At 53.8% G+C, this 24,754-nt stretch overlaps 1 protein-coding gene across 3 annotated transcripts; it reads left to right on the forward strand.

The window, feature by feature from the left end:
- Positions 1 to 2,774: 2,774 nt before the first annotated feature.
- IGF2BP2 (insulin like growth factor 2 mRNA binding protein 2) lies at positions 2,775 to 24,693 on the forward strand. 3 transcript variants are annotated; one of them, XM_030954268.1, is made up of 17 exons: positions 2,775 to 3,087; positions 3,560 to 3,620; positions 12,528 to 12,576; positions 12,886 to 12,937; positions 13,452 to 13,515; positions 14,796 to 15,068; positions 18,653 to 18,787; positions 18,937 to 19,059; positions 19,605 to 19,740; positions 19,901 to 20,029; positions 20,547 to 20,570; positions 21,146 to 21,214; positions 21,545 to 21,661; positions 21,923 to 21,997; positions 22,205 to 22,336; positions 22,624 to 22,737; positions 23,160 to 24,693. In XM_030954268.1, the coding sequence occupies exons 1-17, from the start codon at positions 2,898 to 2,900 to the stop codon at positions 23,253 to 23,255; spliced, it is 1,839 nt and encodes a 612-aa protein (XP_030810128.1). In that variant the 5' UTR covers positions 2,775 to 2,897; the 3' UTR covers positions 23,256 to 24,693. The 3 variants fall into 3 exon arrangements, with proteins under 3 accessions (XP_030810128.1, XP_030810130.1, XP_030810129.1); XM_030954270.1 differs by having other exon boundaries at positions 21,587 to 21,661; XM_030954269.1 differs by having other exon boundaries at positions 20,550 to 20,570.
- Positions 24,694 to 24,754: the final 61 nt, after the last annotated feature.

The following is a 24,754-nucleotide window of genomic DNA, read 5'->3' on the forward strand; positions in this document are numbered from 1 at the left end:
ACCTGGGGCTTTGTTTTGGCACTGCCTGACCTGTGCAGTCTCTACAGCCAGAGGTGTCCCCCATGGAGCAATGAGCAGCTGCATTCCCACCTTGTTTGCAATCCCAGCAGTGCAGGGGTGGGATGAAGCTCTCCTGAGATTCTCTGTGTGATGAATAGTGAAAAAGATCCTTAAGGATTCAGGGAAAACTTGCAGGTCAGAGAGGTGAGGCGGGTTCCTGCTAGGCCAGGTCACTGGGCTTTTTCCCCCTTGGATTACTGCAGCCTCCTGGGGTAACTTCTGGAGCCACCACATTCCTGCTGGCTCAAGGCAGGATCCTCCCTCCCCCTGCTGTCCTTTCTCTGTCCTGTTCCCAATGCCCAGTGTGGGATCCAAGGAGAGATCCCAACACAGATGCTCCATTAGCAGGAGCCCAACCAGTGCCCTGAGTGCAAGTGCCAGTAAGACCAGTTTGCCAGAACAGGGTGATGGAACCTCATGGATCCCAACCTGCCTGCTCCGAGACAGGCTTACCAAGGGTTTGGGATAAAATGGAGTTGTGGGCCAGACTGTTTCTCCTGAGCTGGGAGGAGACTCAGGAACTCCCCAGGCTGGCCCCAACATGGATTTGGTAGTCCCAGATGTTTGCCCGACCTCCTCCCAAAACCTCCAGCTGAGGAACAGCATCTCCTGCTCTTCCCATGTCCAATCGATCAAACATTCCCATTTTTTCCTAGTTTGTCCTTTTTTTTCAAGGCAGCCCTTCACACACAATGGGTTATCCTGTCCTTTTCCAGACTAAACAAACCCTCCTTCAACCTCTCGTGGCCTTTTGCTCATTTTATCAGTCTTGCTGCTGCATTCCAGACTCATTCCATGCCAGCATCTCTTTCCAGGGAGGAATGGTAGCCATCTACAACGCCGCCCTTTGAAGATGCTTTCCCTTTCCTGCTGGATCCTGCACCACTTTTAGGATCTTTTTTTTCCATCTGGTTGTCACCTTTGCAGCTGTTTTGTACCAGTGCTCTGAAATCTTCCTCCCCAAAGTACAGACTTCCCTTGAATATCACATCTGGGCCAAGACAGATCCACCCAAACTGGGAAACAGTATCAGCTCCATGGGGTTGGGAAAGCATCTGCAGGAGTTTGGTGAGCTCTTTCTGCAAAGGCAAAAATCAGGGGCAGGAGGGATGAGCTCATGCAGGTAACTGCAGGAGACTCCTCTGTTACATCCAGCTCCAGCAGAAGGCTGATTTGAGGAGTAGTAAATGAGTATTGCATCCCGTGGGCACTAATTAATCCCAAAAATCTCATGTTTCTCCCACTGCTTTCCAGTAGCAGTGACCTCACACAATGAACCAGCAGCTTCCTACCCCATTCCTGTCGATAGCTCATCCCTGAGGAGGCAGGAATCACCTGAACAAGATCTTTGAAAAGGACTTTATCAACCAATTTCAGCCTAAAATCACCCCAAAAAATGTAATGGGGATGGAGGAGCCGTGAGCACCGGCGACAAATGACAGCCAGGCAGGAGCTGCACTGAAAGCAAAGCCGGAGAAATCGGAGGAGAAGGATTCTTCTGGCTTTGCATCATCGCAGCCCAACCACATCTATTTTTGCTGTAGGCATGGCATTGAGCACCCGTCACCACTATTCCTACTCCATCCATCTCCGTATGCCAAGCAAGACTGGCAGTGGGATGGAGCAGCAGGAGGAGTGGTGGGTTAAGTGTCCTTAATTGCCTTGAAATCTGGGGAATTCAGATTATTGCCCTTCACCCCCCAGCACAGGAAGGGACACCTGGCCCTGGACACAACACTCCGTTCCAAGAGCACAAGGCCACTTGTCACTCACCCAGCCAGGATTATTCTGCACCTTATTTCTGCCTCCAATCATGTTCTCGATGTGATTCCACAAGGATTATGCTTTCATCCTCAAAAGGAGAGAGAAAAATGTCACTTAACCTGCAGGCAGGTGGTGACACCAACTCCTGGTGAGCTGAGGACACCCTTCAGCCGAGCCCCAGAGGCTGCAGGAGCCATCTACCAGCGGGCACAGCTCATGGCTGGAGTGTCTGGCACAGGCTCGGCATCTCCTGGAGCCTTTCCGACAATGGGATCACACACAGTGATGGCTGGTTGGATCTGGCTTGGGAAGGGTTCACACATTCTTGTTTTCCAAAAAAAAGCATTGTAAAAACATTATTATTTATATTACTTATCATGTTTGTGTGTTTGTTTTAATTGTATTAAGTAATTATGTAGATAAATATATAAATATAAAGATGTATTTCTTATTTATTTCTTTTCTTTGGTTCCTGAGCGATTTCCTCTCCCTGAAGGAACTCCTGAAGGGTTGGGGCTGCTGGGCTGTGGTGGTTTCCAGGGCAAAGGGGTTGGAGCGGTGTGGGGTGGTGGGTGCAGGGCAGAGGAAGGGATTGGGGGTGATGGGTACGGTGGGGCGCAGGGCAGAGGGATTGGGGGTGATGGGTATGGTGGGGTGCAGGGCAGAGGGATTGGGGGTGATGGGTACGGTGGGGTGCAGGGCAGAGGGCTCGGGGGCGATGACGGGGTGCGGGGGTTTAGGGGCGATGGGGTTCAGTGGGTTCCGGGGCAGAGGGCTCTGGGTGCGGGTGCCCGGGGGTGCTGGGTGCGGCGCGTTCCCGTACAGAAGGGCGGGGGGCACGGGGCCGGTTCCCCCCAGCCCATGCCGTCCCCGCGGGGGTCTGGCGGCTCCACCTGCCCCCCCGCGGGGCGGCCCCGGGGCCGGGCCGGGCCGGGCTCCGCCCGCCGCTGTCGGAGGCTCCGCCGGGCCGGGGCCGGTGGCGCAGAGCGGGACCCTCCCGAGCCCGCGTCCGTCCCGCTCCCGGGAGGGGAGGAGCCGGGGGGGCTCCCGGGGAGGAGCCCGGGGGGCTCCCGATGAGGCGCCGGAGGATGAACCAGCTGTACATCGGCAACCTCAGCCCCGCCGCCACCGCCCAGGACCTCCGGCAGCTCTTCGGGGAGCGGCAGCTGCCCGTGCCCGGCCAGGTCCTCCTCAAGTCCGGCTACGCCTTCGTGGACTACCCGGACCAAAACTGGGCCATCCGGGCCATCGAGACCCTCTCGGGTGAGCGACCCCCCTCGCGCCCCCCGCATCCCCCCCGCGACCCCCTCATCACCCCCCCCGCCGCCCCCTCCCCGGGCATCTCCCGGTCCCCCCTTCCCTCCCTCCTTTCCCTCCTTCCCTCCCTCCTCCCGCCCCGGCTCTTCCCGACCTCGCCTCTATTTTTCGCTGATTTTTTTCTCCGATTTTATTGGGAGCCCCCGGGGCGCGGCGCCCCCCGCCCCGCCGCCCCGCCGCCCCCCGCGCCCCCCCGGGGACCCGATTACGAGGTGCCCAACCCCAACTCCCCGGGGGCGCCGAGCGGGGGGGACCGGGGGGCCGGGGGGCGCGGGGGGCGCGGGGACAGCCCGGGAGGGCCGGGGGGTCGGGATGCGGTGGGACCCGATGGGGCGGGATGGGGTGGGACGCGATTTGGCGGGGGGATGCCGCCGTGCCCCATCCCGGGGGGATGCTGAGCGCCCCGCTGTCTCCGCAGGGAAAGTGGAGCTGCACGGCAAAGTGATGGAAGTGGATTATTCCGTGCCCAAAAAGCTCAGGTAACCCCGCGGTGTCCCCCCCAGAGTCCCCCCGGTGCCCGTGTCCATCCCGGCGTTTCGGGGGGCGCGCCGGGCGCTCCGGGATGCGGGGCACGGGGGGGGCGGCGGAGCCCCGTCGGTTTTACTTTCGCTCCGGAGCGCAGCGCGGCGGGGGAAGGAGCTGCCGGCCCACGGCCGCGTTCCCACGGGTGGGCACCCCCGTGATGCCCCCTCACCCCGCGCTCCCCGCCGCTCCCGGGGAAAACAGCCGCTTATTTAGCAGGAAAACACTAGAAAACCCCTTTCCTCCCACTTCCCGCGGCGCGGACGGAGCTTTTCCCGGCAGCGCAGCCGCCCGCACCCTTCGGCTTATTATTTTTAGTCGGTAATGAATCAATTTCCCCTCTCCAAACACCTCATCTCCCCGCTTTATCCAGCCGGAGAACCCCAAAACATGAAGTGTTTTTAATTAATGCATCGCGGCGAGCGCGCCCTCTCATTTCCATCAGGTGCCCGAGGCCGGGCTGATGGGCACACGCGTTCCGCAGGGAAAACAAACCCCGGCACCGTGTGGCGTAGCCTCATCCCGAGGTTTGTTCCCCCCCGTCATGTGTCGGGATAAAAGGGAACAACAACAAAAATAAAAAACCCCATCGGGCGGGTAATTTGGCTTCGCTGGGCGCGGAGGCTTGGCCTGGGCTGGGAGCTGGGGTACGGATTTGGCCCGGGATTGCTGCTGGGGTATTAATTTGGAAATGACGGGGGGGTTGGAAATGCTGTTGTGTAATTGAGGCTTACGGGGGGGGAATGGCTCGTGCCCGGCATCACGTGTGCCGGAGTGGGATTTCGTCTTCGGCGAGGGATCTGCACGCTCCCTACCTTCAAACAACCATCCAAAGGAGCCCCCCAGAAATCCCCAGGTGCGGCATTTCCGAGCTAAACCCCTGCAGCAGCCTCAGGCTGGGCCGGCGGTGACTTTGGACAAGGGATGGAGGCAGAAATTGGGAGTTTGGGGCGATAGTACGGAGCCAGGGCTCGACCTTTACCATGTAGCTGGGGATGTAAACAAGGAATTCATCTTTAAATTCTCCGTCGGGGCTGGGGTGCGCTTGCTTTTCCTCCCAAGTTTTAAAATTAGAAGAAAGCCATTTAACCGGCCCAGAAATAAATACTGATTTATTTTACATCGCTCTGCGTTCAGCTGGCTCCAAGTTTTCTATTCCCAAGTTTCTTCCGATTATTGAGATCTAATTTAAGCCCATGTCTTTTTATGCCCAGCTCAAAAAAATCTACCCTGCTAATTTATATTAATATCCCCAGTTTGGGGGGCTGCGCCTTGACTCGGTAGATTATAGATTTTATTTTTGTAATGTGATTTTTGGCAGGGGATGGAGCCTCACGTGGTCGTGTTTATTCCCCCCCCTCCCTCTTTAAATTTGTAGAAAATTCAATTTTTATGGTGGTGGTTGAGTCCTGGAGAGACACTGGGATTTCAGGGAGTGAAATGATAAAAATCCCCCCGTTGCTGAAATGAATTTGGGGTTATTGGTTTGGAGAACCCGAGCTGGGCTGGCTCCCATCCCTCGGCATTCCTGCGTCACGGGGATGTGAGGAGGTGCTGCTGCCCGGTGCTTCCCTCTGCGCCCGACTTCACCTGGAATGTTTAATTTTTACATTAAAATCTAATACAGATCTATGCCATCCATAGATTTTTATACCTATAATTGCGTTTGGATAAAGAACTGGCTGGAAAACCCCTGGGACATCTGGCCACGGGAAGTAGGGAAGGGAATTCCTCGAGGGGAGGTGCTGGCACAGGGGTTGTTTCTGTTTCTCCGAAGGCAGGAATTAAATGTGACAGTGGTGGGAAGGAGCCTGAATCCTGCCCAGCCCATCGATTCACCTCCCACTGGTTTCAAATCATCCCAATGGTCTGGGCTCCTCTAGGAAGTATCCAACAACCTCAGAAAATTTTGTTTCCCCTTGTATATTGTACCTTGGGGAATTAAAGAAAAAAAATCACTTTCTATTTTATATTTTAATCAGCACTTTCAATTTTTAAATTATTTTAAAATTGGTATTGAACTCAGCAGGAATAGGGAATAGTTTTTAAATTTGTTTGAAGCAATCCCTCTCCAAGAGTATTTTGCTTTTGGAGCGTGGCCGTGGGGGAAGCAGCAACATCTGCCTCCTGAAAGATTGGTTGTGTATTCCTAAAATCTTTAAAAAATCGTGTTAATGGAAAAGAAAGATGGAAAAGAAAGAACATACAAAGTTATGTAAAGAAAGAGCATTTTAGGAAAATAAAAATGTGAAAAATGGGAAGTAAAACTCAGCTAACCCAGTGCTGACTTGTATACAAGAATTGTATTAATATGAGGAGTTTAAAAAGTAGCAGAGCTGCAGTTATTGTCCCCAAACCAGTCAAATTTGGGGGGTTTTGGTTGTGAAGGTGCCTTTTAATTTCTGCTTGTGCCGTAATTGTCAGAAATGAGAAAGGAAAGCACGAGGAAGATGTGAAGAGCAGTGAGGGGAGCCTGGAAATCACTGAAATATTAAATGACTATATACAAATCGCTCATTATGTCTAAAACTCGGGTGGTTTTGTCCCAGATAAAGGCGCCTGGAGGGGGAGAGGTGCTGGTGCCTGCCCGAGTGGCTTTGCTGGGGGTGATTTTATGGCACTTTCTCCTGTTTCAAAAAGAATTGCCCTTAAATAATCCTCCTTTGAGCATCAATTCAATTCTCATTTCTGCGTGGTTTTGCTTCATTGGTTGTTTACTTATTTCCCTGTGCTTTTCAACCCAGAAATGTTGGTGATGTTAAAGCTTGTGACAAACATCCAGGCCCTTTGTTCTTCCTCTGGACACCCCATCTTTGCTTTCCTTATCAATAATTGCTTGTCGTTAGTGAGCTGCTTAATTAGCAGGAGAGGAATTCCCGTTGCTTTGGCAGGAAAAGCCCCTGGAAGCTCCCCACGTGTGTCTGGAAATGCTCACGGGGAGCAGAAAATTGAATTTGGGGTGCTAGGAATGGGGCTGCTCTCAGACCTAGTCCTGCATCCTTAAACAGACACATTTAAAAACTTCTAGTATGTTACATATTGATACAAATTATTAATGTCTGGTGGTGTGTTTAAAGTATTTGGTATCTTTTATGTAGATATAAATAAACGATATTACATGTATAAAGACACTATATAAAAGGTACATATATATATATTTTATAAGTATAAAAATATACTTCTAATACATAATTTTCTGTGAGATATATGGACGAGATGAGCTCTAAAGTTCCAACCCAAACTATTCTATGATTTTATATTTATGTGTGTTTATATGAAACATTCATATAAAGATATTAAATTGCATAAAATACACAAAATGTAGTATATAAAATTTTGTAAGACATATTTATGTACAAAAAGAGAACTTATGTATTTTTTTTAATATACAGACGTACTTATAAAGTTGCCAGGGCAATGTTGGTCACATCCAGGATGGGAAACCCCCCTCCTGCTGCCCGCTGGATGTGTGCCCAGTTTCCCATAGGTCTGGGATGCTGTTCCCAATGGAGCTGGCCAGGAGAATCCCCTTGGAACTGATCCTTTCCCAGACTCCAGTGCTGGCCCTGGACAGGGGTGACTCCAGCGCTTGTTTTATTTTTATTTTATTTTATTTTATTTTATTTCATTTCATTTCATTTCATTTCATTTCATTTCATTTCATTTATTTTTTTTTAATTTTTCATTTTGTTTTATGTAATTTCTATTTGCAGGTGTGGGTGAACTGGGAGTTGGTGGTGTTTGAGTTCTGGTTTTCTTTAGAGTCCTTTCCACATGGGTCTTTGCTTCCATTAATATTTTATCCCTTTTTCCCCTGTTTATTTTGCCCCATTTCCTTTACCTGATTTCTTTTCCCCCCTTCTTTTTCCTCCCACTCTTCCCCCCCTTTTTTCCACCTCTTTCTTTCCTCCTTCTTTCCCCCCATTATTTTCTTCCCATTTTTTCCTTTCCTCTTCTTTCCCCTATTCCCCCACCTTCTTTTCCCCCCTTTCTTTCTCTTTCTTTTCTTTTCTTTTCTTTTCTTTTCTTTTCTTTTCTTTTCTTTTCTTTTCTTTTCTTTTCTTTTCTTTTCTTTTCTTTTCTTTTCTTTTCTTTTCTTTTCTTTTCTTTTCTTTTCTTTTCTTTTCTTTTCTTTTCTTTTCTTTTCTTTTCTTTTCTTTTCTTTTCTTTTCTTTTCTTTTCTTTTCTTTTCTTTTCTTTTCTTCTTCTTCCCCTCTTTCTCCCTCTCATTTCCCCTCTTTTCTCCCCCTCTTCTTTTCCCCTCTTCTTTTTCCCCTCTTCTTTTCCTCTTCAATTTCCCCCTTTCTTCCCCTCTCTCCTCTTCCCCTCTCTCCTTTTCCACTCTTCTTTTCCCCCTTCTTTTTCCCTCTCTTCTCCCCTTTCCCACACCTTCCTTTCCTCCTTCCTTTCCCCCCTTATCTTTTATCCCCTTTCCTTATTTTCCCCTCTTTCTTTCTTTTCCCCCTTTTTTCTTCCCTCCCTTTCTTTCTCCCTCTTCTTTCCCCCTTTCCTTTCCCCCCCTTTTCTCCCTCTCTTCTTTTCCCCCTCTTCTTTTCCACTTTCTTTTCCCCCTTTCCCCCACGTTCTTTTCCTCCCTTTTTTCTTCCCCCCTTTCTTTCTCCCTCTCATTTTCCATTTGCCTTTCACCCCTTTTCTCCCCCTCTTCTTTTCCCCCTCTTCTTTCCCCTTTCATTTCCCTTTTTTCCCCCTCTCCTTTTCCTCTCTTTCCTTTTCCACTCTCCTTTCCCCCCTTTTTCCCTCCCTTCCCCCTTTTCCCCCACCTTCATTTCCTCCTATTTTCCCCCTTATCTTTTATCCCCTTTCCTTCTTTCCCCCCTTTTTCATTCCTCCTCCTTTCATCCCCCCACCTTCCTTTCCTCTTTCTTTTCCCCTTTATCTTTTATCCCCTTTCCTTCTTTTCCCCCTCTTTCTTCCCCCCTTCTTCCTCTCCCCTCACTCCTCCCATTTATCTATTTCCCCATCATTTTTACCCCCTCTTTTTGTTTTTTCCCCTCTTTTTTTTTTTTGTACCTTCTCCTTTCCCCGCTCCTCCTCCCCTCCCTCTTTTGTTTTCCCCGCGATCTGATGGTGACAGATGGGCCGGATTCCCGATTCCCGTCCATCCCCATTGTTGATCCACGCACGGGGCCGGAGCTCTCCGCTGCTGCCCGGCCCTTTTCCAACCCGGGATTTTAATTCCTTAAGAGCAAAGCCCCCGGGCTGGGAGGGGAGCTGGAGCAGCCGCAGCCTCCTGGCAACTGGTGGAAACTGGGGCAGCTCTTCAATGCTCGTGAAGCTGCTGCTGGGTGGGCTTGGGAGACAGCAAAACTCCTCCAGGACAGCCCCAGCAAACCCAGAAAATAGATGTAATAATGAGAAATCCCAAATCCAGCAGCCACTTCCTTCCCTGCCTGGTCAGGGGGCTGTGGCTGGCTCAGGCTCCGAGCTGGAAAATTCAGCTGGGACGGAGTTTGGTCCCTGCCTGATGATGGGAATCGTTTTTTGGTAGATGTTTTCTTGCCTGGGACAAATATTTCATAAAGCAGGCAGAGTCCCCACTGGGTTTTCAGCATGTTTTCCCTTTGCTTTTTTTCCCCAGTTCTCTTGAAAATTGATTTTTATGGAAAACAGGAGGTGGCAGAGCGTGTTTTCTTTGCCCTCAGCACTGATCTGAGGTGGAAGGTGATAAAATCCCTTTAAGCTTTATTATAGTAAGATATTACAAAGTGTGAGTAGGAAAAAAATCTGTGTTTTTTAGGGCAGAGAGTGCTGAAGCCATCCCTTATATTCCACTGTATTAATTACATACCATTATATATTATTTTTCTATATGATTGTGCGCTATTACTATATAGCATTATATCACAATATTATTTTATTATTGGATTATTTTGTTGAGGTTTTATTATTATATTATATTATAGAGCTTATATTGGAGCTAGCTTGTTTCTAATTCCCAAATTTGTGGGAGGCAAAGCCCCTGTGGAGCTTCACCTTGACTAAGGGATGGGTGGGTGATCCATGGGGCCAACAGGGAAAATCCAGGAAGGATTGTGGATGTTGGGCAGGGAGCTGGTGGCTCATTCTCATTTCACAACTTCGTGCCATTTTTATGCCTGTCCTTCTGTGTCCCAGGATTTTGAGGGGGTTGTTACCCACTATTTCCCTGGGAGCCATGCTGGAAAAGGGGGGATTGTGCCAAAACCCCCTCAATCCTTCTGATCCTGGGGAACATACCCCAAGTTTTAAGTTTTTCCTGCCTCACTGCATGATTTCAGCAATGCAGGTAGCAGTGGTGATGCTGGCAGGGCGTGGATGGCTGGGGGTTGGGTTTCCACCCCCTTTCCCTGCAGGGTTGTGATGCCAGCCCCATGGTTCTGCTCTGGTGGGTGCATGAGAGGACACACAGCCCCATCCTGGGTTATCTCACGAGCCCATTTTACCTCCTCACTCACTGCTTCATCCTCCCTGTGCTGACAGCAGCTCCCAGCACCCAAACCTTGCTCTGGGGTGGAGGAGCTGCCTCCTCCTCGAGCTGCTGGTGAGCAGGACTAGTTTGGGATCAATTTAGAAGGAAAAAAAGCAGCTGAGCCTGGTTTCTCCAGCCCTTGGAGCTGCTGAGGCAGCGGGGTGGGTGTGTGGAGGTAGGGAAGAGCAGAGGGATGCAGCTCTCCAGGTTATCTGAGGGCACTCACTACAGCAGTTGCATCACACAGCTGAGTGTTTTTCCCCCATCTGGTTATTAGGATTTATTTCATTCCTTAAATTCCCCACCAGTCTGCTGCAAAACAGGGTGGGTGAAACGTGGCCATCATCAGCTCCTGTGCCGGCGTTCTGTGCGTGCCCTGGAGTCAACCCCTGGGGTTTGGGAAAGTGAAACTGAAATAAAAACAAAAATCAAAATAAAGGGGGTTTCTGCCACAAAGTTCTCCTGGAAGTGGTGTTGGGAATGGATGAGTTATTCCCCTGGGAATAACTCATCCACCTGTCATGGCTCCAGATGTGCATCTCTGGCTCCATCAGTGATGGCTGTGTGGTCCAGCACTGCCTCAGCCAGGTGTGGAGTTACAAGAGCCATAAGCACACCCAAGTAGGAGTAATAACCTTGTCTTCAATGCTGCTGCTGATGCTGAGTGGTGATGCTGAGCTGCTGGGAATGCTGCCCATGGGAGCTGAAGCCTGAGTGCCCTTTGGGTGGCTTTAGATGCTGTGCACTGGTTTGGATGGATGTTGGAAGTGGGAATATGCTGTCATGTCCCGTTGGGAGGTGGGGTTATGTGGCACCTGCTGTGGTCCTTCTGTTTGGGTGTTTTGGGAGGGTGAGGCAGCACCTGGGGAGACCAGGGCTGCTCTGGCATCTCCCCTGGCATCTCCTTTGGCAGAGGAGTAGGGAAATTATGGCTCTGAAGCAATTCAGTTCAAGGCAGGGCTTTTCCAGGAGTGGCAAAGGGATTTGTCCAGCTGCTCTGCTGGCTTCTCTTGGATGTGCCCCTTCAAAGTGCCCTGTGTCCCTGGGCTCCTGGGCTTTGGGGACAGGTGGGCTGAGCCAAATGAACCCCAAATGGAGAGTGGCTCCTCCATGGTCCAACCTGGGCCATCCCAGTGGTTCCCACATGGGAGAGGAGGGTGGCTGTGGTGATGCTTTGGCTTGGAGCTGAGCAGTGGCACCTTGGGGTGAAGGTGCCCGCCGTGGGTTTGGGTCTGGGACGTGGTGGGGGTCACTGGGCAGCGTGTCCAGCTCTCTCCAATGGTTTGGGACTCGCTGGCATTTGTTCAGGCCCTCTGGCCTCACAGCCTGGCACCCATCACCTCAGGCGTGAGATGTGTCTCTTGGAGGTCACTCCAACTCCCAAAGTAGGAAAAGTTGTTTGTGGGAGATAGTTTTCATTTTTCTGTCTAACAGTGTAAAAGCAGTTTATGCAGGTGTTGGTTGTGTTTCACCTAGGAGTAGATTGTTATGCTAAGGAACTGCTCTCCCTAGGAATGTTTTCACATGGGAGCTTGCAAAGGGCTAGCCTGACAAGGACATTTTTGAAGCCTTTCTTTATGATTTTCCTGCCTTACGGCAGCAGGGTGGCTCGTGGCTCGCGGCTTGGCTGGATCCTGCGTGGATTGGGCTGTGTCAGAACTTGTCACTGCCCAAGCACATCTCACAGCCAGGCTGAGGAGATGTCTGGGGGCTCTTACCCTTGGGGAGCTTTGGCAGGGCTTCCTGTGCAGCCACAGCCAGGTTGGCAATGAAGCCATGGCCAGCTTGGGAATGCAACCACAACAAAGCTGGGAATGAAACCATGTCCAGGTTGGGAATGGAACCACAGCCAGGCTGGGAGTGAGCCGTGTTGTTGTGTGAGTTTGGAAGTGCCACTGGGCAAGGCTGGGTGTGTGGGCCATCTCCAGGCTCGGGCTTACAAGGATATTTATTTGGGTTTCCCTAAGGAGAACAGCCCCATGTTGCTGGGAAGTGGTGAGCCTCAGCTGGATGTACTTCTGGAGAGTTCTCCTCAGGGTATAGCAGGGCTGGCCCTGGCCAGGCTGGGGTCCTGTTCCCAGCCCAGAGCAGTGTGGGCAGGGCTGTCTGTGCATCCCTGTGCGGTCATGGCTCTGCAGAGGCTCCTTTCAGGAGGTTTCCTTGGAAACCTGACAGCCAGCATGAGGAGGGAGCATTCCAGAGAGAGCTTCAGCCCCAGTGGTGACCAGGGCACAGCGAGGAGAAGTGGCTCTCCCCAGGGATGAGCTGCCCTGGCTCGGTGTGGGGAGCTGGGAAGCTTTGGGAAGCTGTCACAGCTGCTGTCTGATTCCCAGAGAGGCTTTTCCCTCTGCTGTGAGGTGCCTGCAGACCCTAACCCAGGGCTTTGTCTTTGCAGGAGCAGGAAGATCCAGATCCGAAACATCCCTCCCCACCTACAGTGGGAGGTAAGAAGTGGCTGATCCTAAAAACATCCCCTTCATCTCCTTCTCCAGCCGCATGAGCTGCGCTGCTGGAGCACATGGGCTGCACCTGGGCCACCCTTTAACTTCCCAGTAACCTCAGGAGGGAGCCTGAGCTGGGCTCCAGCTCCTGCCTGCTTTTGGGTGGCAGGGCTGGGGCCAGCTTGGAGTGCTGGGTTGGCTTTGGGATGATGGGATGCAGGTGGGTGGTGCTGGAGGGTGTGTGTGGGTGGAGTGAGCTCCTGCCCTGCCTGCTTGGGGCCTCACCTGCCCTGTTTGCTGCTCTGTCCCCAGGTGCTGGATGGCCTCTTAGCTCAGTATGGCACGGTGGAGAATGTAGAGCAAGGTAAGATGGTCCAGCATGGTCCTCATCCCTGCAAAATTCCCAGTGCTGCTCCCCAGCTCTGCCCAGGCTGCAGGAAGCCCACTGGGATGAAACCTAGTTGGATAACCAGACCAGCAGCACTGGTCTGAAACGGGTTTTGGACACAAACCTTGCTGGTGGAGGTGGGGCCACCTCTCCAGTGGTGGGATGATATGGACCTGGGAATGCTCCTGGTCCCTGAAAAATTGAAAGCAAAAATGAGCTGAGTGTAGCTTGGGATCCACTGGTGGGTCAGGGATTGCATTCTGCTTGGATCCTGCCTTGGATCCAGCCCAGTGCTTGTGCTGGGGGAAAATACAGGGTGTCCAGGGGAAAACACAGGGTGCCCAGGGGAAAATACAGGGTGCCCAGGCATACCATGGGGCAGGTATCTCCCTCCCCCCATCCCAGCTGTATCCCCCCTCTGGAGCATGTTGAGAGCAGCAGTGACACCTCTGCCACCCCTGCTCCAACTCTGCTTCTCTTGCTCCCACAGTGAACACAGACACAGAAACTGCCGTTGTCAACGTGACCTACGCCACCAAGGAAGAGGCAAAAGTGTGAGTGGGGGTTGGTTTGGTTTGATTTCACACCACACCAGCTTTCCCAAGCTGTCCCAGGTACCTTCCAGGCTTTTCTAAGCTGTCCCACCACTGGGCTGTCCTCTGCCTTCTCCCCTGGCATGGCAGATGGGGTAGTACAGATTATTTCGGAAGTGGAAGCATGGTTCCAAATGACATGTTTTGTTCCAGTCTTGTAGAGACCTCAGCCCTGTGCTGGACACCAGCCAGTAAGTAGTGAGCTTATTATTATTAGTGGCCAGGGTATTTTATATATAAGAGCAAGATCCCAGGCCACAAAGAGCTTTTGTGGGTCCATTTGTTGATGGAATTTCTACCAGCTTCCCATCGTGGCACTGGATAAGTGAGGACAGAGATGGGGACAGTGATCTGCTGGTCCAGGAGGGCAAAGGAGAATCCCTCTGGTGCCTCCAGCCTGGCTGGATGTGCTGTGGACCACAGATAAACATGACAGGAGTGTCTTAGAATCATGGACCCACAATGGTCACTGAGTCCAAATCCTGGTCCTGCACAGGACAGCCCCAAAAATCCCACCATGGTCTGGGGAGTTGTGGCAATAAAGGAAGACAAAGAGTTTCCCCAGCACAGCAGTGCTTAATGCTTTGGGATAAGAGGCTTTTTTGGACTTAGGAAAGCGATGCAGGAGTCCTCATAGGATGTGGAATTCGGGCCTGGCAAGGAGCTGCTTGTGATCTGTCAGCAGCAGCAGTGGGATGTGGTAGGAGCAGGGAGAGCTGGAGCCAAGCAGGGTCATGGCAGGTGCCAGCATGGCCAAACATCACAGCTGAGGAGGGGCTTGGGGGATGGAGAGTCCAGGTGCTGCCTCCCAGCCTCATCCAGCCGGGAAGGGAGTTCCAACAGAGGGGGCACCACGTGCTGCATCCTTCTCCCTGGTGGCTCAGAGCTGCTCTGTCACCTTTGCCATGTCCAAAGAGCCTGTGAGACCAACCCCGTGCTGCCTGGTAGCTCCAGGCAAGGACTTTGCCCAAGGACTTTGAAGGGGCAGGTCCCTGGGCTGCCATCCCACCTCTGCTGGGGGGAAAAGTCATGTGCCAGCTTTGGCGTGACCCACATGGAAGGGGATGATGTCCCACCAGGTTATGGGGCTTGCTCCTGGTGGGAAAAGTGTGGGCCTCTGGCTTCCCATGGCCACATTCTCCAGACTGGGGAGGGAAGAGGATGCAGGTTGGTGGGAGTGCTGGAGGGAATCCCATCCCCAGGGAGCCCCTCACCACGCCCTGCACCTCCCTGCCTTGCAGAGCAATAGAGAAGCTGAGCGACCAGCAGTTTGAGAACTATTCCTTCAAGATTTCCTACATCCCGGATGAAGAGGTGAGCTCCCCTCCGCCCCCCCAGCGATCCCGCCGCGGGGGCCACTCTTCCAGGGAGCGGGGCTCGTCCCCAGGGGGCTCCTCACAGCCCAAACAGCTCGAGTTCCCACTGAGGATGCTGGTGCCCACGCAGTTTGTTGGTGCGATCATAGGAAAGGAGGGCTTGACCATAAAGAACCTTACTAAGCAAACCCAGTCCAAGTAAGTACTTCCAATGGTTTTGTTTCCTTCCCCAGGGTGCTGTAGGTCCCAGCTCGGGTTCTCCCTGCACTGGGGGCTTTGGAGTGCCAGCCACTGCTGGTTTCTTGGGGTGGTGGCAGAGCTCAGGTGCTGAACCATTCCTGCTGGCCAGGGTGGTCTGGGTGCTGCAGGAGGGGGATGCACACTGGAAAAAGCCTGGAATGAGTTCCTAAAGCCTCATGAGAACACCTTTATGGGATGAGGCTTTAGGGAGAAATGGCAAGTTTGGGGATAAAATCCTAAAGGTGAATCCTCAGTGCAGTGGTCTTGGTTCTTACGGGGTTTGCTCATCCTGCAGCATCCCATATGGGCTAGAGATGTTGAGGGGAAAGGGACACTGTGGGAGCATTGCCACGAGAAGGATGGGCTTTGTAACTGTTTGAAGCCTTTTTTAGCTATTAACGTGTTTATTTTTGAACTAAAAAGGAAAAAAAACCCAAAAAGTGGGGTTGTCTTGCCAAAGTTTTCCATGTTTCTCTTGTTGCTATTCTCCCGATCTCACTGCTCACTCTCTGCATGGTTTTCCTGCATGGTTTGTTCCTGCCCAGGCGTGTTTGTGTTTAACCCCAAGCTGTCTTCTCCTGTGCTCATCATCCTGAACCTGGTGATCCCATGGGACGTAGGAGCCCTGTCCCAGAGCATCCTAGTTCTCAGAGGAGTTTTTAGAGGCAAATCTTTGGTAGTAGTGTGGCTGGAGGTAGAAAGACGAGCCAGACCCTGCTGCTGGGTCGGCAGGAGGAGGTTTGTATGGAAAGGGGGCAGAGGAGCAGGGAGAGGAGCTCTTGGAGCCTGGCTTGCTCACCTGGTGGCCTGGTGAGCAGATCCTGGTTAGCTGCAAGCCCTTCTCCAGGTGAGTCCTGGTGGCATGAGCAGCAGGTATAGCTGTATCCTCACCACCCAATAATGGAATTTGCCCTTTCCAAGCCCTGAGCCTAGCAAGGAACGTGGGAAGGTGCCAGTTTCTCCCAGCCATGGAACCAAATGCTGTTGCTTGGAGCAGTTTCTGCCCCTGAGTTGTCCCTCCTGGTGGGGTGGCTCCGCGTGCCTGCCCTGAAGACCCGGGCCATGGAGGAAGGTCCTGCTCAGTGCTGTGCCCTCTCCTGCCCTGCCTGCAGTGAGGCACTGCCTCTGCTCAGGCTTGGGTGAAGGGAACCTCAGGAATCCATCCCAGGCAGCCACAGGAGCTCCTGTCCTTCACTTTGGGTGTCATCCCACACTCTGTCCCTGCCCAGGCCACCCTCATCTGCCAGTGATGATCTGAGGGTGACATCCTGTTGCCCGGCCCCTGCTCCTCCCCAGGGAGATGCTGGCTTCTGGATTCCTCTGGTTACGTTGGATTTCACCCCTGGTTCCACTCACAGAGATCCCAGAGATGCTTCTGAGCCTCAGGAGGCAAAACTGTCCCCAGGCTGAGCTGTGTTTTTCCATGAAGAAACCCAGACCAAGAGCCCACCCCATCAGGTGACCTTCCAGAGCCCTTGGAGCTCCATGAGGAGAGGATCATGGCTACCCAGCAGCCGTGGGACCAGGATAACCCTACAGGCACACTGTGTTGACCTCCTGGAGAGGGCTGTCCCTCATGGCAGCCACTCCTGAAGCATTCCCAGCCCACCCTAAGGTCTCTTGGAGGCTTTTCCTGCTGCACCGTTGGCAAACCCTGTCCCCCCAGCCCTGGTTGTCCCTCCCTGCAGCCCCTGGTGATGGGGTGAAGGTACTGAAAGTCTCCTTCTCCATCCTCCTGTTGGAATGGAGCAGTTCAGCAGTGGCACTGGGATGTGCTGGGAGCTCCAGAGCTCTCCCTTCTCCAGCTCTCTGGGGTGGGACGTGCCTGAAATCAGTGACCCCATCTCTCTGGCAAGTGAGCTCGTGCCCACACATCCAGATGGGAGATGTGTCCTTTCCTGTGCTCATCATCTTGAACCTGGTGATCCCATGGGATGGGTTGGTCAGCCAGGAACTTGGCTTGTGCCCCTTTCTGGGGCTTGTCCAAGGTCCTCGTCACCTCGGTGCCTCCAGTCAGTGCTTCCCTGGCACTTGGTCCCTCTGGCACAAAGGCTCAGCCATGTTCTCCTCTCCACCAGCCTCAGCTGCTCGTGGGTCCCATCTGTGGGGTTTGTTGGGATTCCTCATCAATTCACCCTAACCTGGTCTGTCATCGCCTCATGCGGCCGTCATGACGTGTTCACCCTGTCCCCATCAAAGAGGTGGCAGCAGGTGTCCCTGTACCTGCTGGGAACGGATCCTCCGGGCCAGCCTGAGGGAGCTCCATGGCTGGGAGCACCAGCTGAAGCCACGGGAGATCAGGAGAGATGCAGCCTGTGAAGGGAATCGCGCTGTCTTCCCTCCCTGTTCAGTGCTGGATGGAACCACTCTGGGTCCCTTTGGAGCAGGCAGGGTTGGCCCTGCTCTTCTCCCAGGGAAGGCTCTCCCAGCTGCTCCCCTTACACCCTCCGTGTTCCAACGTGCTGGCTCTTGAAGAGTTGACCTGTGCAAACCCACCTGGACCCCAGCATGGCACTGTGTGGTGACTCTGCCCCGCAGCCCTCGACCTGGCACGTGCAGCAGCGCCCTGGATGATCCCGTTGGGACAGGACCTCGCAGATGTGGCTGGAGGGGACGTGCCGTGTCGGAGCTGAGCGCTGGCAGTGTTCCAGAGTGCCTGAGCTGCCTCTGCCACACCTGCTCGGAAGATCTGGCCCTGGCTGCAGCAGTGGCAGGGACACCAAGGCGGTGGCCGATGGCAGGATGGCCACAGCACGGCGTCACCCTCCGGCGGGAAGAGCGCGTGGATCACGCGGAGAAGACACAAGGGTTCCTCCCCCTGTTGCCCAAGGCGCGTGGTCGAGGTGCGGGAGTCTCCTACCCTGCTTTCCTCTCTCCCTCTCTCTCAGGGCTTTGCCAGGTACGGTTGAGCGTGAGGAGCGAGCGGGAGGCCGTGCCTCCTCCCGCCATGAGCTGAGGGAGGACCAGAGGAGTAGAGCACGGTCCCTGCCGCTGCGCACGGGCGCCTGCTGGTCCCCCCGGGAAGGGCGTGAGTACCAGCGCTGTTGTTGCCGGGTGCCTCCGTGTCGGGACAGACAGACGCTGCCCACGGGTAAGTGCTCTCTGTGCCCAAGGACGTTGGACAGCCTCGGGTGTTGTGCAGAGAGAGGCGGAGCTCGGCAGGGCCTCTGATCCCGTCTCCTGCTCTGAGCGGGGCTGGTGGCAGAGATGATGATGATAGACCAGGTTGCTCAGGGCTTTTGTCCAGTTGAGGATTTGTTCTGCCCCCTCTATGCATTGGTTGATGTTGTGACGCCCCTCAGCTTCCAGGACCTCGGGTCCTACAGGCGAACGTGGTCCAAATCCGATCCGAACCGCCCGAAACCAAACACTGCCTGGGCTTGCGTGAGCCAGGGTCTGGTAGATGCAGCTGACACCCAGGTTCACCCCACAGCTTGAGCAAGTGTTGAAATGAGCTTTTCTCAGCTCCTGAGCTCTCAGAATCCTCTGTGTGACCCCAGACCCATCTGAGGGGCTCCTCTCTGCTGGTTGTTTCGCCGCAGGGTTGACATCCATCGGAAGGAGAACGCCGGCGCTGCTGAGAAGCCCATCACCATCCACGCCACGCCAGAGGGGTGCTCGGAAGCGTGCCGCATGATCCTGGACATCATGCAGAAGGAGGCTGATGAAACGAAATCGTGAGTGCTCCTGGATCAGCCGCAGCGTGGTGGGACACCATGGTGGTGGTCCTTATTTCCAACACATCCTTAGCACCTCTGGCTGGAGATTTCTGTATTGCCTGACCGGCTGGACCTTTAGATTTTATTTTTTTCTTAATCCATTTTAGAGCAGAAGAGATTCCCTTGAAAATCCTAGCACACAACAGCCTGGTGGGGAGGTTGATTGGCAAGGAGGGCCGCAACCTCAAGAAGATTGAGCAGGACACGGGCACAAAGATCACCATCTCCCCGTAAGTTCCTGTGACAGGACCAGGGGGAATTGCTTCCCACCCTGCCTTCCCAGCAGGGTTAGATGGGATATTGGGAAGGATTTGCTCCCTGTGAGGGTGGTAGATTGCCCAGAGAAGCTGTGGCTGCCCCTGGATCCCTGGAAGTGTTGCAGGCCAGGTTGGACGGGGCTTGAAGCAGCCTGGTCTAGAGGAAGGTGTCCCTGCCCCTGGCAGGGGGTGGAACTGGTTGCACTTTCACATCCCTTCCAACCTAAACCATTCCATGATTCAATGATTCAGTGAAGTCCTGGTGAGCACCAGGCTACCCCATTCTGTCCACCATGGTACAAGCAGTGCTGGAGCTGGAAAACAGAGCAGCTGTGCCCTCCCGTGTGCATTCCCTATCCCAGGTGGATGTTCCCAATCCCAGATGTCGGGCAGGGAGAGGGCGCGTGGCTCTCACTCTGTCCCATGGAGAACCCTCGGCTGTGATTTGAGTTTTCCTGGGGTTTTCCTTGACTTGAAGAAGGGATGTGACCGTTTCTATGGATTTTCCCATGGGGCAGCTTGCAGGACCTGACCATCTACAACCCCGAACGCACCATCACGGTGAAGGGCAGCACAGAGGCCTGCTCCAACGCCGAGGTGGAGATCATGAAGAAGCTGCGCGAGGCCTACGAGAGTGACGTGGTGGCCGTCAACGTAAGCCCAGCCCTCCCCGTGCCTCCCCAGCCCTCAGCCACACAGAAATTCACAGCGGAGGTCAATGCTACAGCCAGGGTTGGGCCTAGCCCATGCCTGTGTTGAGAAGCCCAGTTCTCCTCCGCCTTTGACACCTTTCTCCGTGTCTTTCCTTTCCCAGCAACAGGCCAACCTGATCCCAGGGCTGAACCTCAGTGCTTTGGGCATCTTCTCCACAGGGCTGTCCATGCTGCCCTCCACCCCCGGGGCCCGGGGGGCTGCAGCTGCCACCCCCTACCACCCCTTTGCAGTAAGTGTGGCGTGTTCCTGGTGCCTGGAGCTGTTGGGTTTGGGTGGACACTGGAGCTGTAGGAGCCACCTCATGGGGATCTCTGACTCTCAGCCATTCTCGGGAGGATGCTCATTGCAGCAGCAAAGTGGAGAGGACAGGGAATGAAGGTGGCAACCGCCGAGAAGATCAGTAGCATCCCTGGGTTGTGCTGCATCCCTGCATCCCTGGGTTGTGCTGAGCTGGGTTCCACCAGTGTTTTAAGGACTGGCTGTGTCCCAAGGGTGCTTGTCTCTGAAGAGAGCCTGGAAAAACCATGTAGGTGGTCTTCAGTCCTGACCCCAAGCCCACCACTGGCCTGAGGTGACAGTGGGCGGGGATGGTGCAGTGCCAGGAGAGCAGGATGGCCAAGGTGCTGGTGGAGAAGGTCCATCTCAGGTTGCTCAGGCACTGTGGGCTGCCTCCATTGGTCCCTAAATAATTTATTCTGAGCTGTGGGTTAATTTACCTGTGCTGTTTTCTTTCCCTGCAATGCCAGCAGCAGAGCGGGCGGAGGAGGACGGTGAGTGCTGGGAGGATGTGGGGGGTGTGTGGTGGCTCTGGAGGGCTCCAGGAGGGTTGGTTGGTCACTCTCAGCCTGTGGAGGGAGGGTGGTGTGCCTGTATGCACAACCTTTGGGAGACAGCTGTGGGAATTATTTATGTGGGGTGTGATGGAGAGGAGCAGGACAGGTCTCCTGAAGGGCAGTGTTTGGTGTGGGGTCCTTCACCCCAGAGCTTTGTGGGGCCTTTTTCAAGCCCCCTGGTGAGACCAGAAGGACATGGTTTTTTCTGATAAAAATATTAGCAGGACAAAGCCAAAAAAGCAGCAGTGGGGAGGGACTGGGGTTAACTGGGATCTCCCATCCTCGTCCCAACCCAGTGCTGTGCCACAGGCACAGGATCCGGGCTGTGGCTCATCCTTGGATGTGCCTATGCTCTCCTGGAGGGGCTTCAGGGGATGAGGGGTGGTCACTGTGTCCCTCGTGTCCCTCATGGTGGTGACACACTCCCCATGTCGGGGTGGGCGTGTGGGAATGGGCTGGCACCTTGAGGACATCACTGATGTCACTGCCCCTCATTTTCTCTCCCACCACAGGGCTCCTCAGCCTATCTGTCAAGTCTGTACGGAGCCCCCCCAGCTGGAGCCTTCCCCCATCAGCATCCTGTAAGTTTCCCTTCCCCAAAAGTGCCCTGGCACCTCCTGCCATGAGGTTTTCCCTTGGGCACCTTGTGGGAGGGCAGGCAAAAAGCAGGGAATGTGTGCCAGGACCACAGCCTGACACAACAGAACCCAGCTCAGCCCAACCCAACCCAACCCAACCCAGCCCAGCCCAACCCAACCCAACCCAGCCCAGCCCAGCCCAACCCAGCCCAGCCCAGCCCAACCCAGCCCAACCCAGCCCACCACCTCGTCAAGGCTGGGGTGCTGGCAGGGGGAAGCAGCCCCCCAGCCCACCTGTTCCCCTGACCCTCTGGCTCTTCCTGCCCTTTCCAGCTGCCGGAGCAGGAGGTTGTGAACTTGTTCATCCCAACACAGGCAGTGGGGGCCATCATCGGGAAGAAGGGGCAGCACATCAAGCAGCTGGCACGGTTTGCTGGTGCCTCCATCAAGGTGAGCGGGATTGAGGGGCTGGGACAGGGCTTTGTGCCTCAGTTTCCCTTCCCACTGCTGAGGGCTGAGAAGGGAGCCCTTGGTGAATGATTTTGCTCCCTAGATGAGTAGAAACCCAGTCCTGCAGCATCCTGATTGTCACCACTGCTCGAGTAGAGGGTTGTCTCTGCATGGGGGTGTCCCTGCATGGGAGGTGTCCCACACAGGGAAGGTCTTGCCAAAGGAGGGGTCATACTCACACTCCTTCCCATCCCTCTGCAGATTGCCCCAGCAGAAGGTCCAGATGCCAGCGAGCGCATGGTGATCATCACGGGGCCACCTGAGGCTCAGTTCAAGGTACGATGGCCACAGGGTGGGGGCTGGCTTGGGGACATGGTAGGGGCAAGGTGAGAGCATCCCTTTGGTCCCCACCATGCCAGGAGGGCTTCTCAGCTTGGGACCACAGTTTTGGGATCACATCATTGCCTGTGGGAATGAAGGGCACATCAGGCCACCTCCAGGATGCTGCCCACCACCTCTATGTCCCTTTTGTGCCCTCTCCAGGCCCAGGGACGAATATTTGGGAAGCTGAAAGAGGAGAACTTCTTTAACCCAAAAGAAGAAGTGAAGCTCGAAGCACACATCAAGGTGCCTTCCTTCGCCGCCGGCCGTGTCATCGGCAAAGGTGGCAAGACGGTAGGTGGGAGTGTGTGGGGTCCCACCTGGCCTGGGAATAGAGGGCTGGACATCCCCCATCCATCCCATATCAATCCCCTATCTGTCCCATCACCTCTGCCCAGGTGCTCTGTGGTGTCAGTGATGTCTCAGTCCCTTTGTCCTGGTGGTGGCTCTTGGATGGCCATCCCAAGAGGCCAGGGTGTGAGCAGCCTGATGCCATGTCCTGGCTCAGAGCTGGGGTGGCACCAGCAGTGGAGGATTTTGGCTCCTCCACAGCAAAACCTGGCTCTCTGTTGTTTGCTCAGGTGAATGAACTGCAGAACTTAACGAGCGCAGAAGTCATCGTGCCGCGAGACCAAACCCCGGACGAGAACGAGGAGGTCGTCGTCAAAATCATTGGGCATTTCTTTGCCAGTCAGGTAAGGTTTGGCCATGGCTCTCCCAGCATTCCCACTTTGAGGAAAGCTGCCAAGCACAGCATCACCTAAGCTGCTCTGAGTTGTTTCTGTGCACCCAGGATGCACTGAAGGGGTTTATGGCTGCATTAAAACTAAAGATTGGCTCGATTCAGCCAAAATCTGTGCCTTGGACACAGGGTGGGAATAGCTCCTGCATCCCACCTGGATGCATCTAACCAGGCTGGGTTCATGATTGTGAGGGCATGGTGACACCCCAAAATCTTGAGTGATGGAAGAACAGCCAAACCTTTGCTTTAGCAAAGCAAAAGTATCACAGAATCACATGCTTGGCCTGCTGTTAGTATCTGTAGGATTGTGGTGCCGTAGGGTTGGTGGGGGCTCAGCTCTGGTGTTGCTACTCCTGTTTTTTGCCCCCTTCCCAGACTGCCCAGCGCAAGATCAGGGAAATCGTGCAGCAGGTGAAGCAGCAGGAGCACAAACACGCTCAGGGAGCCGCGGCCTCGCAGCACAGCAAGTGAGGCTCCCGCCAGCACCGCCCGACGAATGTAACCCCCCGCCGCCACCGCCGGCCCCCAGCAGGTCAGGGGACACACCAAAGACCCCCGAGCCCCCCGGCTGGCAGCCCGGGGCACGGGGGGCGCTCTCCAGCCCGCAGCTTCCGCCTTACTCCACCGCCTCCCCCGCCGCTCCCCCGCCAGTCAGTCGGACTAACACAGGCAGAGAGAGGTGGTTTTTAGTTTGGAATTCTCCCCAAACCTGCCCATTCCACCCCCAGGAGCTCGCCTGGCTTGGGGGGGCCGCGGCGCTCGTTAATTTAGAATTAATATATCAGTAACGGAACTAACGCCGATTTTTAAGTTTTGTAAGATTTTATTTTTTAACTCACTTTTTAAAAATTTTGTGGGGGAGGGGGGCTGTTTGTTTTTAGCAAAAGCAGGCTTTTCTAGAGGCTTAATGGCAGGAGCTGGTTCATTGGTTCTCTAATGCACCGTAGAGCAGAGCTGTAGGATCGCCAGCAGGGAAAAAAAATACTAAATAAGTGTTAAAAAGCAATTTCTGAAGGCCTTTGAGAAGAGCAGGGCCTGTAGGAGGCAAGATTCCTCGCGTAGGAATTGTTCCTCTCCTTCACACACCCTTTCCTCTTTGCTTTGGACTCCAAAAGCAGGGTTTGCATCTGTTCTTTCCCCCCTTTCTGTCTGCCCTCTCTCCATCACTGCCCAGCACTGACATCCCTGGAAAATGATGGGCAGCACCAGCCCTGCCCCCTTTGGACTGGGATCTTTGTGGAAAAGATCCTTGTTGCAGGGAGTGGAGGGGGAAATGGGTGAAAAAAACCAGATTTACAAGAGCTTGTCAGCCCAGGGCTGGAAAACCCAACCAGCAAAATTGGTTTCAAATGGAAAATAACCCAAATAACCCTCCCAACACACACACACACACACAGAAAAACTACCTCAGGTTTTCGTACCTCAGCACCTTGCGCTTGTGTTGCCCTTTTAGAGATTTTTGTATGCCTTGTAAAACTGATAGTTGGAGCATTTTTTTATTTTTGTAATAAAAAAAAAACCGAGTTGGAAAAATGATCTCGACCATGTCAGCTGCGAGGTGGAAGAAGGAAACCGTCCCCCGTGTCCCAGAGCTCTTCCGTAGCCTCCTGCAAGCCGAGAGCCAGTGGCTGTTCCTTCGGAGAAAGCTTGAGAAATGGTTAAAAAGAACAAAAAAAAAAAAAGGGAAAAATAAAAAAGCCAAACACAATTTAAAAAAAAAAGGGTTTAAGCAAATCCAAGTGATGGATGGAAGAGGTGAAAGCCGATGGGCAGAGCAGGGATGGGAGCAGAGGCGCCGGTGCCAGCGCCGCTCCCGTGGGCTGCGAATCCGCGTTTTCCTCTACTGCAAAGTGTTCTGTGAAAACCAACCTGAGACACCAACAAAGAGAAATATATCCAGCTAACCAGAGCCTGAGCCTGCTCTCTGTTGCTTTCTTTGGGGTCCCTTGTGGTGGTCACGGCTGGGAGTT

This window comes from Camarhynchus parvulus, chromosome 9 (assembly GCF_901933205.1).
Source record: "Camarhynchus parvulus chromosome 9, STF_HiC, whole genome shotgun sequence".
Classification (NCBI taxonomy): Eukaryota; Metazoa; Chordata; class Aves; order Passeriformes; family Thraupidae; genus Camarhynchus; species Camarhynchus parvulus.